We start from the raw sequence: 18,969 nt of genomic DNA, 5'->3' as shown, positions 1-18,969 counted from the left end.
CCGCCCGTAGGACCAGGGCCACGCAGCCAATAAGCGCAGCAGCCCGGAGTGGAGTGATTCTACATCACGGCTCAGGGCCCGCGATTACATCATGTCGGTCCTGGGGGGATGGCGGGCGGGCCACGTGCTCGCTCCGGAGTCACTGAGACATTTTCCTGAGCGCAAGGCTGGGAGGAAACCGCAGGGATGGATGAGACAGAAAACAAACTGGCCCCGGCATGGTTGGGCTCTGGCCACCGAGCCGGCCGGGCCGGCTCATGCGGCTCCATAGGTCTCACCAGTGGAGCATCGCCCCGAGCTGCACCGGCGGCAGCGACAGCTCCGGGACGGGCTGTGCCTGAATGTGGCAGCCCCAGGCACCGTGCACGGAGCATCCCACATCCTGCTGCACCCTCGCTCAGCCAGGTGGGCCCCCTCGAAGTGAGTCCCTGGATGTTTCCCACCGGCCAGCACACCTGAGCCCTGCGCTGAAGGCGGCAGGACGTGCTCCCAGCCTGTGGCATCCCGCCTGCTCCGGGGTTGTTTTGTTATGTGAGAGAGCGGCGTTAATCATTAATTAGTGTCGCAAACAGATTTAAAGCCTCTTCTTTCATTCACTACCTGTAACTCTGCTTCTGCCAACTGCCCCTTCCCAAGCCAGGCTTAGTGTCACTCTAGTGCAGCCCCCGCTCCAGGTTTATTTAGCCCAAGGTGAAATGTGAAAAGGCAAATGCCCGTGTGGTCATTTCCAATTCACACTGGGATCCAAACCTGCTCCCCAGTGCCAAAAAGCAATGACGCTCACCCTGCCCAGGCCTCTGCCCATATGGAGGTTGGTGCCATGTGTGGAAGCTCCCAGCCCATGCACAGTCTTTGCAGGAGCAGCTTTGGAGAGGAGAAGCCCACCAGGGTTCACAAACCTGGGGAATCCATGCTCGGTTTAGGGAGCTGGATGACCAGTGGCTGGGGGGAGCACACATGGGAAAAGCAATTCCCCACATGCTTATCTTGCTCTTACAGTCTTCCCTTTGCACCCACTTTGCCCCTGTTAAAGGCAGAATTTGGGGTTAGAGGGATCTTTGCCTCATGCATGTGACTGTGGGGCTGCAGAGGACAGTGTGATGCAGCCCTTTGCTCCAGCAGCCCCCTCTTCAACAGCCCCCCAGCACAGCGCTGGACATTTCTGACCCAGTGCTTTTTGTGCTATTTCTGCCCTCTCAGGGCAGCAGCAGCTCCACACCTTTCCCAATTATCCAGGCCAAGAACCACCCTGAATGTATCCAACAGCAAACCAGGCACATGATCAGTGCGGGGTAAACAAGCTGGGGCAGGGCCAATTTAATGCTAATAATGTGGCTACAGGGAGAGGAAACCCATCTTTCCAGCTGTTCCACAACCCCTTCCCCAGCTTTAAATCATCAGCTTGGATCTCCACGGGCAGGATGGAGGGCACCATTCTGACAGACTGGTTTGGTTTTGGCCAATGTCACTTCTCCAGGGTTCCTAAGTTGATACTCTCCCTTATCCTCTGCCCATCAAAACCACCATCATAATGGGGATGTTGGAAGAAATTCCTGACTGATGAGTCAGGAAAGTGGCCCTTGGATGGGCTGGGAACATCACCATGTGCAGTGCTCAACAGCTCCTGACCCGTCACTTTCTAGGTCACCAAGGCCTGTTGTCAGCCTCAAAAGATGTGCAAGAATTTAGTGGGGAACAAATTTACCAGCAGTGGCAACACAGCACCTCACACAGCATGACCCACAAAGAGCATCTGCAGGGGACAGCATTTCTTCCAGGGGGAATACCTGGGTTCTGTCATCTGGAGGAGACTGAGGATTCCAAATTTGGACATCTGATGGGTACCCAAGAGCCACACGTGTCCCCTGTGCTCACTCATTCCCTATCCTCAGGCCAGGCAGTGGAACTGAGCGAGTCCCCAGCTGAGACAGACAATAGCACCCCCAGCTCACACTAATAGTGTATTTATTGGAATATCTCACATGCAGGAACCAAGGAGATGATTTCTGGAGCAAGTTAAACAATGGCAGATTAATACAGTTGTCTCGTCCTTAACGGAAACATTTTCTACGTGAATACAGCAACGTTTTAGTGTTGGGTTTCTCTGCTTTTTGTGTATTTTGTTTCTCTTTACATAGTCGATTTCTTTAATCAGTTATGTCCCCTTTCTCCCCCTACCCCATTCCCAAACAAAAAAATATCCAGTATCTTCAGTAAATAAATATTATCCACTTTTATCTGGAAAGCCTACAGCTGTAATATACAGAGAAGCTATTACACAGGTTACGTTTGTAGGGTTAACGACAGCTCATAGGAACATGTATGGAATGAGGAGCTCGTACTCATAAAAACACGGAGCAGGGTGGGAAGTTTGGAGTGGGTTTGCCATGGGCTAAAGAGAACCAGCACCGGAGCTCGGCGCTGCTCGAGGCCAGTTGGCTTTTGGTGACACACAGCCTCAGCTCTCTCCAGGTGAGGAGGAGGTGTGGGGAGCCTGGGGCTGGAGCAGACAGGCACAGCCCGCTCCGGAGGCTGCGGTTTGGGAGGGACAGGTGAAAGGTGCTGTGAGGGCACCTGGCAAGAGGACTCCTGCCTCGTCTCCTCGGCTGGTGGGAGCCCCCAGCAGTGGAAGGGTTACCTCCGAGATGGCTCTAAAGCCACTCACTGCTTCATTATTTCCATAAAAATAACTGTCCTGAGCTGTTTTTTTCCAGGGGAGGCTCCGCAAGCCTTGTGGTTAAACTTGAGGAGGTAAACAATGACGGAGCTGGACAGGGATGGACAGGGATGAAGATAGCACAAGCAGTTCCCACTCCAGGACTCCCTGCAGCCACAAGAGACTCGACAACTCATTGGACAAAACAGTGCTGGAAATGCAGCTCTATTTGCTCTCCTGGGCTGCATGTCCTCTCCCTGTGGGTGACAGTAGGAGAGCAGGGACTAGGGGAGCAGGAACAGCCAGGGCTCCTTCAGCAGCTGATGGAGGGACCATCACCCTGCCCTGGGCCTGAAACCATGGCCCGGATCTGTTCTTCCACCACTGGAGGGAAACATCTCGCCACCACAGCCAGCTCCGAGTCCTCCATTTCAAAGTGGAAACAGCCAATGTATCCCATAAAAAAAAGCCAAAGTCAAACAAACAGAAATCCCCACTGTACGTCTTTCAGCTTGGAGGTGCAAAACCAGCCCTGGGAATGGCAGAGCTGGTTTGATCAGCACATCCCAGAGATGGAGGCTGTGATAATCGGAAGGGAAAAGGTATGTTGGAGGCTACGTGAGGGTCCCAGTATGGACTAGTGTCTGCATTTATGCTGTTCCCTTTAAGAGACACCGTGCTACGTTTTTATGAGCAGTTCTCCTATGAGCCTTACCTACATCCTAAACACCCTAAATGTCTGTAGAGCACATTGTTATCTATTACACCTGCCGAAGATGCAGCTGAAATCTACACAGAACAATTAAAAAAACCCAAAGAATATATTTAAATAGAAACCATTCATTTCTTACATCTCAGCACATGAAGGGTTAACAGAAGAGGTTAAAAAACACACTGGAAAGAAAATATATTGACAAAATAAATATTTTAACCTAGAATAGGACATGATTAGAACTTACAAAGGACCCCGAGAATAATTTAGTGTCATTGAGTGTCAAGCTGTGATTCCTAATATGCCTAGAAAGCGCTGGGATGTTATTTCTTATGGAAAGTGGATCAGGCTGCAGCTCCATCCCTGTTCTCGCAAGCGTTGGAGCCACACGAGTCCTCTGCCCACTTGCACAGAGGAAGCACTTGGCGTGAAAGCAAAGGAAGAATAAATTGAGAAGTTGGTCTCCTGAAGTGAAAAACCCCTTCCCTTTCCCTCAGACAGTTCCCACCGCTCCGGTTTTCTGCAGACCACAAGAGGACAGGGAAGATGAGAGATCCTGATACAGGACATTTGGGAAGCTCTAGCGTAACTCTTGTGTGTGTTAAAGAAGGTTTGGGCTAAACCACCCGTTCTGCCGCACGCTCTGTTATCTTCCTTCAGTTATCTTATCAGTGCTTCCAGCCTTGAGAGCCAGGTCTGGTGGATCTGGGCTCTAGACTCAGCCAGGGTCCTTCCAAAAGTATGTTTCCTCCCAAGGCAGGCATCTCCTGGGAGCTGCTCTACTTTCAGCAAAGCCACCACTTGTGCTGATGGCACTGCCACCCCCTGCAAGCAGTATCCTGGCTTTCCTGTGGATAACATGGGGTGTCAGTGGGGACCATGCAGTGCCTGAGGCTGCACGCATCAAAACAGCCCCTCAAGCTGAGCCAACACACGCTCTGTATCTCCTCCAGCCCCACCCTTCTCATTCTATCTCTTTTCCTCCCAGCTGGAGCGAGCAGTCACCAACAGCTTTGCAGAATCTTCCAGAAAGGGACCAGATTGTCCCTAAAGCAACACCTTGGAGGTCCCAGGACAGGTTTAGTGGGACAGAAAGAAGCGCTGACAACACACTGCCCCCAGCACCTTCTGGCTTAGGGGTGGAGGACGAAGGGCCAGCAGTCCCGAAGCAGTGGGACGCTGCAGGGGCTCGGTGACAGCGCCGGTGACATCCGTGCCACTCTGCATCATCTGACAGTGTCCCCAGGCCTGAGCAATGCGATTATCTCCTCCAGCTTGGCAGGGAAGCTGGATTAACATGCTTAGAATCACCTGATGTGGCCATTTACAGGGTCAATGTGTTTCAAGGATTTAGAAGAGAAAATACACACTTAAAACACCCACAGAGCTTTTTGCATTGACGGGAATACCAGCAATTCATTCTGAGCTGGCGAGACTGCTCAGGCGATCACCAGACCATCTGAAATCAAATCAGCGCTGCTGCAGAAGGTTCCTCAGGTTTCTGGGAGCTGGTGGCCACATCTGACGTGTTGCAGCAAGGCAAGAGCTGGCAGTGCTAATCCCTGAGCGTTGGGCTCACCTTGTTGTTGAGAGCGAGGGCAGTGCGTGGGAGCAGCAGTGCACAGTGAAGCTGAGGCAGACTGTCCTGGCACGTTCCAGCAGCCACGGAGAAGATGGAATGGGAGAAACCCTCTGCAGACCCACACAGAAGGGCTTCAACTGGGGAGAGGGCCAGCAAGTGGGGAGGAAAGCTTGATCCCCAAGCGATCTCCATCCTTACACTGGTTTTCCCTGTCCTCTTGCAAGCCAGGTTGCAGGGAGCAGTGACCTACAGAGCAGCAATGAGGTGCCACATCAGTGCAGAGGGGTGGCAGGGCAACCTGGCCTGGGCCCAGCTACATATGGAGGGATCCTGGAAGAGGATGCAGGCAAGGCAGGACAGAGGAGACGATGAGCAGGGAGAGCACAGAGTGACACCTGACCTGGGACAGGCTGGAAATCCTGCACTGACACTTCCCTTCAAAGATTAATGTGTCCGCTCTCACAGACCATCAGTGCTGCCCATCAGGCCATTTGGTAACAGGTTTTGTGTGTCCCAACCTCCCAAAGCGTGTGGTCCCCAGAGAGTGTGGTATGGGCTGAAATCACTATGCTGAGATAAAAGCTTCTATCACTTAGTCTAGAGCAACTTCCAAGAGAGCTCAACACACATCAGCATCCTGGGAAGCTCAGACATGTCAGGTCAGAAGGAAGGGGCTGGTTGCCTAAGCCAAGGAGCATCCTGAGGAAGGGGGGGCTGGAGCCTCCTGCCTGCATGGGCGTTCAGCTGATAAAGTGCCTCTCTGTCAGGATGGGAGATTCTCCTGCCATGTGCTCAGCCCTCTGATCCTGCCATCCTGCACTACTGGCTTCCTCCCAAGGAACATGCTGGGGGATGCAGTGATGGCTGGAGCTGCCTGCTCCAGCTCTGCCTGTCAGCCCAGCAAGGCAGGCACACATGCTGGAATCCCTTCTGGCAGCTCCAGAGGAGCAGCACTCTGAGCCATGCCTCTGGCAAGCAAGGGAATATGCTTGTTTGCACAGAGACTGCAGCCCCGTAGGAGCTGGGCGTTAATAAAGGGCATAGGGATCAAAGGACTCTCCAAAAACTAAAGATGGCACAGCCACAGTCATCCAACACTTTCTCAGGTGCAAAACTAGAAGGAAATGAGGAGTTTCACCTCCAGCACAGGCTGGGACAGCTAATCCCTCCATGGTAACCATCTCCCTCAGCGTTCCATACAAGCCTCTGGGGTTTGCCTCTCTTTCTCATCCCTACCCCCAAGAACCAGCATGTCTATCCTACCAGGCATGGTAGGGAATCCAGGAACCTCAGTTCACACCCCATCCATGAGCAAGTCCCATCCATCTGCATGGATGTTATTTACACCAAATGCAGAGCTCTACAGTCACCCAAGAAGGAATCTAAGGTAAAGAAAAAATAACTTGAGCTATTTTAAAAGGCAAACACACCAGGAAAACTCCTCGTGTGAGAGTGCTCTCCCAAGGAACGAGGTGCTTCCTTGCATCAGCATTACAGCATCCATTTAGCCCAGCATTTCCCATTCTCATCAACTGCCAGAGCTACTGGACATGGCCAACAGACTGCTTCAAATTAGAGCAAGCCCAGATAAAACACAAGGCAAAAAATACCTTGTGAGATTTAGAAATGAAACGCCACAGAAAGTGGGGAAAAGCGGCCACCATATGGTACCAGGAGATGTGTGAGTGGGAGAGTAAAGGATTTTAACTTGTGAAGCACATGTTGAAAGGGGAACAGTTGTTCCTTGCTGTCGAATCCAACACGAAAGCCAATACATTAACATTTTATCTAAAAATAAAGACACACTCCTCCTGAACATTCCAGCTCAGTCAATTACATGCTGATTGACAGAGCCGTCTACTTGGCAGGACCTGCCTACAGAAGAGGATGATCCCTACATAAATTGAAGGGCAAGGCTGCTCTCTCCCCCCTGGGCTTTTGTTTCAGCCCAGTGTGACGTACTCGTGCATTCTGAAGGGGTTTTCAGCATCAAGAGCTGGTTTTGTGCAGCTGGGACAGGAAGGAGGGGATTAAGCGAGTGCTGGAGAATCGTGGTCTGGCAGGAATAGTGTTGGATTTAAATAGAAAGAGTCAGCTTGTGGGGGTGGACCGTTTGGGGAGGGGGGGAAGGAGAAGCAAACTATGAAATGGGGAGGAGGGGGGTCGTTGTTAGCCAAGGAGGACAAAGTGGCCTGACAGCGACACTGGCCCGCGGAGCACAGGGGTGGGAGGGCGGCTCCGAGCCACCTTCACAGTGCAAAGAGGGCGTCCTCCGAGCGCTCCTGCTTTTTCCTGCCGGAGGGGTTTGTCGGAGGGGTGGGGGCTTCCACGGGAGGGGATGGCAGATTGGGAACCATCTCCGCCGCTTTGGCTCGCTCTTCTAAAAATTTGTCAAACTCTGCAATGCAAAAAAAAAAAACAACAAGAAGGAAGACAGGTAAGACCTGGGGTTGTGGGGCCCCAGGGACAGAGGTTAGCAGGGGTCTGAAATTCCAGTGCCTAGTGTCCCGGAATTAAATTCCAGTGCCTGGAGTTTGCAGGGCTGAGTTTGCAGGCACACACACTGGCACAGCCTGACTTCCTCGGGAAAGGGTACAGCCGTCCTTGGAGACACCCGAGCTCAGGCAGCAGCTGGAATCAAACCCACACAATGCCACCGGCTGTGACAGAACCAGGGAAACATCATTCCAAAGGGCTGAGCAGCTTGGGGACACATTCCTGCTGGCACAAACACAGTGCTCAGCCAAGGAAGATGGCAGGGAAGCACTTACAGCCAGGAGGGCTCCCCACACCATAAACATGAACCTTTTGCTCTGAAATGCTCTCCTCCCACCTTTCTGAGCACGGAAGCATTTGCTGGGGAACATCAGGCTGGGAGAAGGCAGCATCTCAGCAGGGATCAAAGCAAATTCCATCTGAGCACTAACCTGAGAAGGGCTCATAGCCATGGGCATCTCTGCTTACCTTCACTGGTCACTCCTTCTTCCAGTTCGTTGCCTTTCTGCAATGGGAACAAAAAGGCACGTGAGCACACAGGCAGCAATTCCCCTTCCCTGTCATCCCCTCCACCTTTAATACAACTGGACAGTTTCCACCACTCGTTTCCACATATTAACCATCGGAGCAGGGCGACCTGGGGAAATCACACAGCTCCCACGTCAGGAGGCCAGTGAGGACTGACACTTCACTGCACTGCAGAGCAGGAGGACGAGCACTGAGATGTTTCTGAAGATTGCTGGTGGATAGCTAAGCTTTCCCCATTGGATCTGAGTGTCAGTCCAGCACTGTTTCCCCTTCAGACTGTAATTCTGGCCCAAAACTGAGCTGTGTGAGTCACACATACACTGTACCAGATGGCATCTTTCCTGTCACACAGTCCTTAAGAAAGTCAGGACTGTGGTTTGCATTGTCTCTTCAAATAAGATGCACTTTTAGCTGACAAAGGACACGCACTACAAAATCATTTGGGGCCAACATTCCTCCTGTGGGAGTTAATTTTAAAATCCATACAAAAATATAGCTTTCCTGTATCCATGCTGTACAAAGACAAATCCAGGGTGGGCTGGATAAAGGATATGATGGCAGTTAGTGTCTGTCCATGAGAATGAAAGGCTGGGAATGCTGGGGGTCATTGCATTTCTACCAGCTGTGTGCATTTTAATGTGAATTTCCAATAAGGAAATTAGAAGTCCAGTGATATGCATCCTTGCCAATCTATCAGGATATTAAAGATGGATAAAAATACTAGTTTAAAACCTGATGTTGAACCTGCTTTGAAAAAAGAAAAGTTTTTGTCTATATCTGGCTTCTCTGCCAGGAGAGTGGGGACATACTGACTGGAGTGCCTGAGTATCTCCTGGTTTCCTGCTGCACTGAGGTTTCCAAAGGTTCACACAGCAGCCACTGCTTCACAGGGAGAGTTTGTTCCAGAGTATCCCAAAAAGGGCAAAGAAATAAATAACAATTGTCTAACCTAATCTGCAACTTCCTCAGCTGGGAAGCAGAGAACTGAAATGAACCATGAACAAAAAAAGGAGGGGGGGACCCAGAGTGAAAAACAAAAATCCAGCCCAAATTTTCTCAGAGGCTTCTCTCTGCTGCACCCACATACAGTTGGGATGGGGACCCAGGGACACCCTCAGGCTTGCTCAGGCATTTACAGGACAATTCTCTCCTTTGCTCCTTTTAGGCAGGACTGTCCAGGGCATGACAGATGCACAGAGCTACCTCCATCTCTCTCCATCAGATCTCTCCCGCTAAATTAATTTAAATGCCAAAGACAGAGTGGACACGCTACATTTACTGTATTTCTTTAACAAAATGAGGCCAGTTTATAATTAAATTTGAAAGTGACTCCTGTACCGGGGCCTGACAAACCTACCTGCAGCTAGAACCCAGTGACATTTCAGAGACAGCCAAGCTCAAACGCTGAACCCAGAATCTGTTTAAGCACTTCAGGCACCTTTGGGCAGCTGGAGAATTTTCTCCCTTCCAGTCCAGCCAGCTCCTCCAGTGCTGGAGGGGAGGGCTGACATGCCAGAGCCTGCTGGCAGCTCTGCTGCCAGAGCCAGAGCCTGAACCCCACAGCTCCCAGCTGGGAGCTGAGCAGGCAACAGCAAGGGGCTGGGAGAGACCCTAAGGAGTAGGGAGTGTTCTGTCTAAAGCTGGAAGAATGGAAGGAGATGATCCTTGGGGATATGGTGACCACAAGTTCAGTCTACTAAAACCATGTTTAAAAGAACACATGAACACAACCCACCACCTGCCCCCTCCCCCAAATGCACTTGGTTAATTTGAGCCAGATGCTTACATTAAAAAAAAACCAACAGAATAAATGGGTAATGCTGGTACCCTGCTTAAACCAAATGTGTGTTGGGACAGCAAAAGAAAATCCAGAGCGTAGGAAAAGCTACTTTTAGTTCTGCTGTTTGTTTGTTTGTTTAATAATTACCAGACAATAATAATTTAGGAGAAACTGAAAGTTATAAACACTGAAGAGAGACTGTTATAAATTTTTATTATTACTATTATGAAACATGTCAAGATTGCCTACCAGTTTAACAAAGACATCTTGATTTGAAAGGAATCTAAGCCCTGATCCAGCATCTCTTAAAAGCATGCCTCAACATAAACATGAACTTAGATCCTGTCTAAATAATTCAGCTTTAAAACATGGGCTTTAAACCTGGTGGAGAAAACTTCAGCCCATATTTAATGCTTCCCTATTTGGGGACCAGAACCCCGTGATTTCTGGAACACATGTTTTTCTGTGATGTTCACATGGAGAAGGGAAAATAAAACCGTTCAGAAAAAAGTGTTTTGATTGAGTTGCTGAACACAACCCTGTCTCCTCCTGCTTAGATATTCCCTTCAAAGGGAACCAAGCTCTCTGGTTGGGAAGTTTCACTGCTTCCTGCTACGAGAAGTACCAGGAACTCAGCAATGCATTGAAAGTTACCCATACAAGTGAAAAATGAAAATATAAAGAGTCTCACCAAGTCGGTACTGAGCCACTCCTCAATGTCATCCATGACAGAGGACTGTGCAACAGGGATCTAGGGAGTGCAGCGAGAGAACAGCAAGGCAGGCAAAAACCAAAACACATCCACAATCATGGCCACAGAGCGATGGAAAACGCCAGAAATAAGATTAAAAACAAACAAACAGAAGAAAAAAAAAAAACAAAGATGTAAGATGTGCTGGAAAAAAAAAAAAGGCAACAAAATATAAATGGCATTTCAAATAAAGAAACAACTTGGAAAGGAAATTATGAACAACAAGGCTAAAAAAAAACAAGAGAAAGATTATGGGGGATGACGTGACGATGCCAGCATAAGACGGGTAACTTCTCGACCATGTATTAAAACCATCAAGATGGACTGATGATTCTAATCCTGATCGTGAAAAGCTTTTAAGGGTAGAATACTGGATATCAGTTAGTTTTTGAAATGTTAAATTTACACCTTTCATTTTTTTTTTTTAAATGAGTATTAGCCCCAGTGAAGAGTTAGAAAAAGAGGGGCTCAAAGTCTTCAGGCAACACTGCTATGAAAACAATCTGGTTTTTCCCCGCAGGTGGAAGAGTCAGAGCCCAGGGCACAGTCATGCTTCCTCCCAGATCCTCCTCCCACCACACCACCGGGACCTGGCAAGCCTTGACACAACGGTTTAAAGCAAACCTGTCCCAGCTCCCTATTCCTACCCCTCGGCAGCAGAGGCAGGAGAACCCAAGGTTTGGCAGTGCAAAGTGCGGAGACTCAGAGGTGAGGGTGAGGAGGAGGATGGGACAAAAGAGAGCACAGCAGGCACTGCCCTCGGCTCCAGAGCTGCAGCAGGGCTCTCCAGAGCTTGCCTGTACGTCTCCAGGGGTAGTTTAACATCCAGGCATGGAAGGTTCACCTCAGCCCCTGCAGTGGAACCACTCATGTCACTGGTGGGATTGCTACAGACAGAGCAGGGGCAGCTGAAGTGCAGTGATTTCCCACAGCGCTAGAGGCAACTGGGGCAGTGAAGGGAAATTACTGGGTATTAGGTGTAGAATTTCCTGACTTAGCTACACTGCTTAAATACAACAGAGGCCTGAAGAGGTAAACAGGAAAACACCACAATAGATCTCGTAAGGACAACCTGAAAAATACTTGGAAAACAATGTCAGACACGCAGGTTCCAGGCCAGAGGACAGCAGCCAAGCACTGGGGCTGGCAGGCAGGAGACCTGGCGCTGCTGGAGAGGATTTCCTAGGCAGAAAAGGTGTCAGGGGTTCTCCACAGCTTTGCCAGAAACCCCTCAGAGGAATCACCCTCCCTGGAAGTGATCAAAAAACATGTAGATGTGGTGGGTGGGGACATGTTTAGTGGTGGGCTTGCCAGTGCTGGGTTAATGGCTGGACTTGATGATCTTAGAGGTCTTTTCCAACCTTAATGATTCTGTGATTCCATAAAAGAGCTGAAAAAGGCAGATAAATTTACTGGGAGATGCAGTTTTCTCAGGCACTTCTAGCAGAGGAAGACAGACGCTGGATCACAGAGGCAGCAGCACAGGCTGAGGCTGTTTAGCAAAGCTCCTCTGGAATTTTTTTATGGAATCAAATGGTCCTTTGTACTGAGGCCAGTTAAGCCCTTGCTTGAGGTGAGGTCTGCTAAGGTGGGTTAATTGTGTCAAAGCACTGAAAATTCAGGGCTCAACCCAAAGCATCTCCCACCAAGACAGGCACCGGGCTCTGACTCGGCAGGTTCCTGGACAAAAGTGCACGTGACAGATCCAAGAAGGGTCAGAGGTACAAGGTGTCATTTTGCTTTCAGCCAATATACGAAGATCCCAAACAGAAAATAAGTTCCTGTAGTTTCCTTTGGAATGGGCCAGTTTTAGGATAAATTTGCTGGATCATCTATTGGAGTGTGGTGGGGCTGCTGTGAGCTGGCCCAGACAGCCACTCACAAGAGGAGAGCTCTGTGACATCTTCCAACACGCTCCTTCCCAAGGACAAGTTGCATCTTGTAGAATTGCCTTGTTAGTTTAACAGCTTTCTAAAGCACTGGCTTCAGAGATATAAAGTAATGAATTTATTCAGCCAGCAGCAACCTAAAACCCACTGCAGGGGCTGCACTGCTGTCTCTCTCCTGTGCTGCTTAACCTGAATGCAGTAGGTGAAGCTGTGGCTGCCCCATCCCTGGAACTGTTCAAGGTCAGGTTGGACAGGGCTTGGAGCAACCTGGGCTAGAGGAAGGTGTCCTTGCCCATGGCAGGGGGGTGGAATGAGATGATCTTTTTTTCCAACCCAAACCATTCCAGGATTCTATAATTCTATGAAAATAAGAGCAGCTGTTCTAAAAAGCCTGGCAGTCCTGTGGTCCCTGTATTAGAAGGAACAGCAGCCCAAATCTTGGTTATCCTGACAACATGACAGATGATTGGATTCCCGAGAATCACGGGACTCTTGAGTTTGCAGGAGTCCTCGAAGAACAGCTCAACAGCACAGCAGTTTGTGCTGTGGTGCTTTTTAAGATTTAAAAAAAAAAAAAAGAAAGAAAAAGAAAAAAAAAGAAAAAAAGGAATTCTACTTTCAGCTTGAGCTACTTATAACAAACAAACAAAGCCCTCAGAAGTGCAAGAACACTTCTTGCAGAGAAGCAGACAAAGCTGTAAGATAAACATTTGAGTGTGTCAGCCGTTTGCTATTCAGCACTGACCTTTTAAAAAGCTTCCCCTGTCTCCCAGCACACCCACAGAAGAGCTGAGGGTTTGTATCTATTGCTTAAAATTCCCATTTGCTCTTTTCAGACTCTGAGCCCCATTTTCCCCATAAAACATGGGTTACACATGTCAGGTTTCATTTGTTCGAGAATAAAGAGGCGAGAGAACTCTCAAAAAGCAACTGGAAGTTTTAAATTATTTTAACTACACATTGTACCATTTATATTTCATTTTAAACCAACCACACAGAGAAATTAATTTTTTGCCAGTCACTTGGGTATTTGGCAAGTCTTCCCTTTCCAAAAGCCCTAAACTGAAAAATGTGGAGGGGAGTTTTGTTAACTAATCCCTAAATCCCAACAGGAGAGATGTAAAAATAAATTAACTAGTTTACACGTTAAAAAAAGACAACAGTTTCTGGGAACAAACAGCAGTGGCAGCCACAGACTACATGGAAAAGGCTCTGGAATGGGGTACTGTCTTGTTAATACTTTGATTATGCAAACATCCATGGTCTAGTGAAGCTCTCAGTCTTGGCAAGACAGTTCCCCAGATAGTCAGTTCTGGCTGCAAGAGCTGTTTTTATAAAGATATTGTGAATTTTTTTTTTTAAAGTCTATACTCAAAGTAAATGGAAATTAAGTCGCAACATATTTTTGGGTGCTTTAAGTAACTGGCTTTAATTAAAAGTTGGGTTGATTGTCCAAATTCCTTTTTTATTTAGTCTTTGGAAAATCCTACAAATGGGATCATCCCAACAGTCCTGAAAGGGAAATGGAAAAGGAGGGCTGGGAGAACAAAAGCGAGTGTTCAATCCCACAAAACCCACAGGAACCTGGAATTCAAGTTCCTACTTATCTCAGTTAGATTGTGTTGATGTTCTCACTAGCAATCAAAAGCCAAAGAGTATTGCCAATATATTTCCTCACAAGTCATAAGATCCAATATTCTACCCTTAAAAAGACAGTTTAAGGTTATTATTATCACATTTTATTTCTATTAAAAATGATCCCACTGGAAAAGAAGCAGGTATGAAATGACAATTCAGGTCTCTAGGTGAGCTCATTAATGTTCTTAAAATGTTTAACAAGGTTTATGCTAATTGTTGCTAGACTACTGCCTTGTAATAGCTTAGTTAATTCCACTTCTTTCTAGATGTTTAACAAAGCTGACACCAGTACTTGGTTAGTTGCTACTCACTCCTCCTCGTTGGTTAGGAGTAGTAAGGAAAGGTCTGTCATTCCTTAGTGGCAGCACTAAGAGCACACTAGTAGGCTACTCCAGCTTACTACTACAGCCTTACCATCTATTTAAAGCTGTTGTGATCTTGAAATAGCTGCCTGCCCTCAATATTAGAACACGCTTGACTTCACATGTAAGGATTAAATTAACAACTTGATCACTTGTAGCTGTGTCTACACATTGCACAGACAGGGAAGGCAGAGCTCGGGTGCAGCGTGTTCCCCAACAGAGCCTGTTGTGCCCGTACAACAACCAGCCCATCTGGATCTGACAGGCGTGCCCAGACAGTGACAGACCTCACTCACGTGGGGTGTGGGATCACCCTTGTCCAGAGCTCTGAAAAACGTCACAGCTGGACAGGGAAGGAGACCCACGTGGTCTTCAGCTAAAGGGAACACACCTGCTTGCCTTCAAAAGGGAGAGGGGTCCTACCACATGGAACAAATGAGATCTTCTCATGTCTGTTTTTTGGTGTATCCACAATTTCAAGCACTTCAGTCTCCAAGATGAGGACGTATTTCTGCAGTCTGTTACCCAAGTGATTTCCACATCTCAGATCCTGTCTCTCTCTTGAAGGCACATAGCGGAATCTCACTTGGTTACTAATTAACAGGGGTTTCATTTAATCTTTGCTCAGATATCTTTACTACAGAGAGCGCTCTCCTCTCTAGCCAGGCTCGCTGCTGGTGGTCAGGATACAATGCTGAGAGTAGTTCAAATCACTTTCTGGGAATTTTGGTTCAGTTTCATCCCTCCCTTGCCACTGTCCCAATTAATGTCTTGACATGGTGGCTTAAGCAACACCCGCTTCTCACTTTCATAACAAATAATCCACTTGGCACGTGAATGGGGTGACAGATTATTCCAACAAAGGGAATATATGCAATATTATTGCATATTAATGCAAATCTCAATAGCTGTCCAATCTCATGAGAAGGGAACTGGAACCACCTGCACTAACCTGTCTGTCCTAAGAGCTGCTGGTACAGACCCACGTGATACCTGCATGGCAAAACCCTGACCTCACACTGCAGACAGATCTGGCACTGGGACAGTTCATCTCCCATCCCTAAATCATGTTTGAACCAGAAACATTTTCTGGCTGATATCATTTTGCCTGTGTAAGTTTTGTAGGCAGAGCTGGAATGGATAAAGGGTGTGGCTTGTGTCTGCATGGTCCTGGCATCACCTCACCAGCAGAACTGAGCTACAGGTTAAGCTGAAACAAGAACAACGCTGCCAAATTCACTGGGAGAGTAGAGCCAGAGATTGTCTCTGCAAAGGCGTGTGGTGAACTGGGATGCACAGAAATGGAGTGGGGAGGACTCAACCCTAAGCTGCAATGTATCACAGTTTGGACAGAACAACATGAGGTCATGAGGGATGTGAGAACCACTCTGGCAGGTGGAGAATTCCCTTTGAGTGGTCTCAGTGTTGTACAGGCACAGGGAACAGCAGTGTCAGCTCACCCCTCTTTCCCCCTCATTTCAGAAGTACAAAAGATTACCAGAGTGGGCACATCAAGTTCATACCTGGAATTCTAGTTATCCACTGGCATTGCAAATGCTACAGGTCATATTAATAAATACAGTTAAGAACTACAGCCAGTTAAGAGAGAAACGGAGTTAATGATTAGTTTAGTTTTATTTTAGGTATTTCTCTCTCATATTTAGCATACAAACAAGGTGACAGGCTGGTTGGACAGCCAGACCCCCTTCCCTCCCCAAATCCATATGCCTCCATGAATGCTGCAGTATCCTTTTTCCAGACTGAATAACCACAAGCCAATGAAGGAATATGCTGTTTGTTTTTTTAATAAAGCAGTGGTGTGAGTGGTGTGAACAGCAGGGGTGCCGATTTCATGCTTCCCCGCTCTTGTAAACAGTGGAAAGGCAAAGAAGAGGAACTAACTCAATCACTGGATTATTCATTATGGATGAACATCTAACAGTGGCACAGCACATCCCTGGCTGCAACAGAGCCACCGAACAGCGAGAGCCTCTGTGAGCCACAGTCAACAGTATCACAGGCAAAGCTGATACTGCTGCTCATTTTACAGCTTTTCACTCTCATCTTATGAGCTTTGGGTCTTGGACAGCACCAAAATGACACTCTGGCTCCCAAGGACAGGTAGCCACAGTAGGCTTATCCATGTGTGTGAGCAGGCATGGAACTGCTTTTGGGTGCTTGCAAGGGCAGGCAGATACAACACGTGCCCAATCACTGGGTGTGCACCAGCCATGCAAACTTGGGACAAATTGCCAAGCTGTCCCTGAGAAATAATCTGGATTAGCCCTAAATCCAGAAGAATAAATGCAAAGTGTTTCACAGAGTTGATACTGCACACTCTGGATTTTCTCAACATTATACTCTCTGGGCTGCTTCTCTTTGTAGCACTGGGCAGCTGAGTCTGGGACATTCAGGGATCTCTCTGGAGTGAGGCATTCCTGCTCCATGGGCCTCCTGACACCAGCCCCACACACTGCACTGCCAGCACACCACAGCCCAAAGGGAATTCTCCCTGCACCTTTCTGAACTTGGCTACAGCCAGGACTGTCTCAGGAGGATTTTCTACAGTTAGGTCCCATTATTGGTACTAATCTCAAACACTTAAAAGTGATGGATTACATCGTCCAAAGGTATAAAACTGGTCTTAGAACTTGGCTTTAAGGCATAGCTGAGGCTATTTTTTCCCTTCCTCTGGTTTCTACACCTAAAGCAGGCTTTGAACTTCTCTCTGCAAGCATGTTGATGAAGGACAACTTCAAACAAGGTCAAAATGTGCACAGGTTCAGTGATCTTCAGAAGCCCGATTTTATCAGGGCACTGGCATCACTAGACACAGGAATTAAATCCTTAAAGCCAGAAACATTATTGTACCTTTTGGAGTCTGATTCCTAATGCCAGTGGAAGAGGTAAATCTGGGTAGGAGTTCTCCCATTTCCTTCCTTTCATAAAGAACTATCCCTACATTAATCAATTCAATTAGGTATGATCCCACAACTTCCCTATGCTTATTCCAGACCATGAAGTAAATCACTACCAGAAAAGGCTGCTTTAAAGACAAATAGCAAGTGTCCTCTTTATGAATAAGATCCATGAGACTTGTGTTTATCCCTCGAAAAGTGGATACTGCATAAATAAATCAAGACAGTAGAAGGAACCACTTGGATCCCCAGGCCTCTTCCGAAGGTGACATGGGATCCTACAAATGATTCAGTTGTTTACAGGTCTTTGTGCTGTATAAACCAGAAATTGGTGCAAATCTTTCCCTTTTCCCCAGGTAATGATGTAGGTGGGAAATGAACTCCTTGTACTGTCCGATTTCAAGCGGTTCAACAGGGCAGGACGAGAGGTGAACAGAGGATGGTTATTCTAGGTCAGGGACTGGGGTGGGCAGTAGGAATCGCTTCACTGGTGAAGTCCTCACCATTCCTTGTGTAATTAGCCACTTGTCTATGGGCTCCATGTCTGAGTTCCCACCTTTACCTCTCCTCTGTGTTGAGAACAGAAAGGTCCATAAAGAGAGAAACCACAGCGACAACCCGTAATAAAGTAATATAACAATTTAAAACTTCACATACATGCACACACACACACACACACAAAGCCTATGGTAGCTTCTGGCAGCAGCTGTGTTCCCCTCTGCTGCCTGTCAGCTCTGTCCAGTGGGGGACAGACCTCACCCTGCAGACAATTCACAAGGTCTTAGCACTTCTTTCATGCTGATATTAAAAATAAAAGTAATGATAAAATAAAACAATCACTGGCTAGAAGTGAGGCTGATGTTTGTCATCTTCTTAGAAGAAGGAAAAGTGAGGCTGTACAAGCTACTGAAATCAGTCAGAGTGCACTGGAAAGTCTCGTGTCACGCTCTGTGGAGTTTCCCTTGTTTATGAAGCTGTGGGGTGCAGCACGCCCTGCTCACATCCTTGACCTCAGCAGAAGACTCTGCCCCACGCCAACAGCATGGCAGCTCTGGTGATGGTGCTGAGTGGAGGGTAAGGCAGGGCAGTTTGCTGCAGTGTCCTGGCAGCCTTTCAAACTGCCCCTCCTGAAGAGCACAGAGGTTAAAGGAGCGCTGATGCATCCAGTTCCCCTGAGCAGGCTGCAGACTGCATGGCACAGCACCACAAACACTCTAAGATGGCTTCTCGTCCTTCAGCATCTCCTCCCTGAGCCAGGGCGGGATGCAGAGTCATCTCTAGCTCTGGAGGGGCTTCTTTGGGACTGTCAGAGCGCAGCGGTTCCAGCCCACCAGCCCTGCCAGAACTGGGCGAGCTCAACAGGGAGTGTTGTGTGCATCCACCCAGATACCTGCACACATGGGACACCCCTCCTGTCCCCATTACCACAGGTAATGGAGAATCAGCTGTAACCTTTTATGTCTCATTTCCTGAGGAAAAAAAAATAAACAGGGGAAATCACTCCAATTTCATCTACTCTCCGTGTAACACCAGAGAATTGTTTCTTGGACACCTCTCCTCCCAGTTGTGATCACGCAACAACTCTGTGGCAACAAAAGCAATTCCCAACATGGAAAAGCAATATTAAGAAAACAGTGTATTTTTAGCTCATCTTGTT

General features: G+C 48.0%; 1 protein-coding gene across 3 annotated transcripts in view; it reads right to left on the bottom strand.

Moving 5' to 3' along the window:
- Positions 1–1,948: 1,948 nt before the first annotated feature.
- The window catches only part of TOM1L2 (target of myb1 like 2 membrane trafficking protein), a 57,326-nt gene continuing 40,305 nt past the window's right edge, over positions 1,949–18,969 (bottom strand). Inside the window, exons 13-16 of one of the 3 annotated variants that reach the window (XM_051778223.1) lie at positions 17,816–17,881; positions 10,446–10,505; positions 7,915–7,951; positions 1,949–7,348 (exon numbers count right to left, since the gene is read on the bottom strand). In XM_051778223.1, coding sequence (XP_051634183.1) covers positions 7,200–7,348; positions 7,915–7,951; positions 10,446–10,505; positions 17,816–17,881 — 312 coding nt within the window. In that variant the 3' untranslated portion in view covers positions 1,949–7,199. The remainder of the gene's footprint in view (positions 7,349–7,914; positions 7,952–10,445; positions 10,506–17,815; positions 17,882–18,969) is intronic. The other 2 variants (XM_051778227.1, XM_051778234.1) reach the window with 2 other exon arrangements.

Source organism: Manacus candei, unplaced genomic scaffold (assembly GCF_025592945.1).
Source record: "Manacus candei isolate 608988 ecotype Guabito, Panama unplaced genomic scaffold, ASM2559294v1 h1tg000002l, whole genome shotgun sequence".
NCBI lineage: Eukaryota > Metazoa > Chordata > Aves > Passeriformes > Pipridae > Manacus > Manacus candei.
This window is presented reverse-complemented; position numbering and strand designations above follow the sequence as displayed.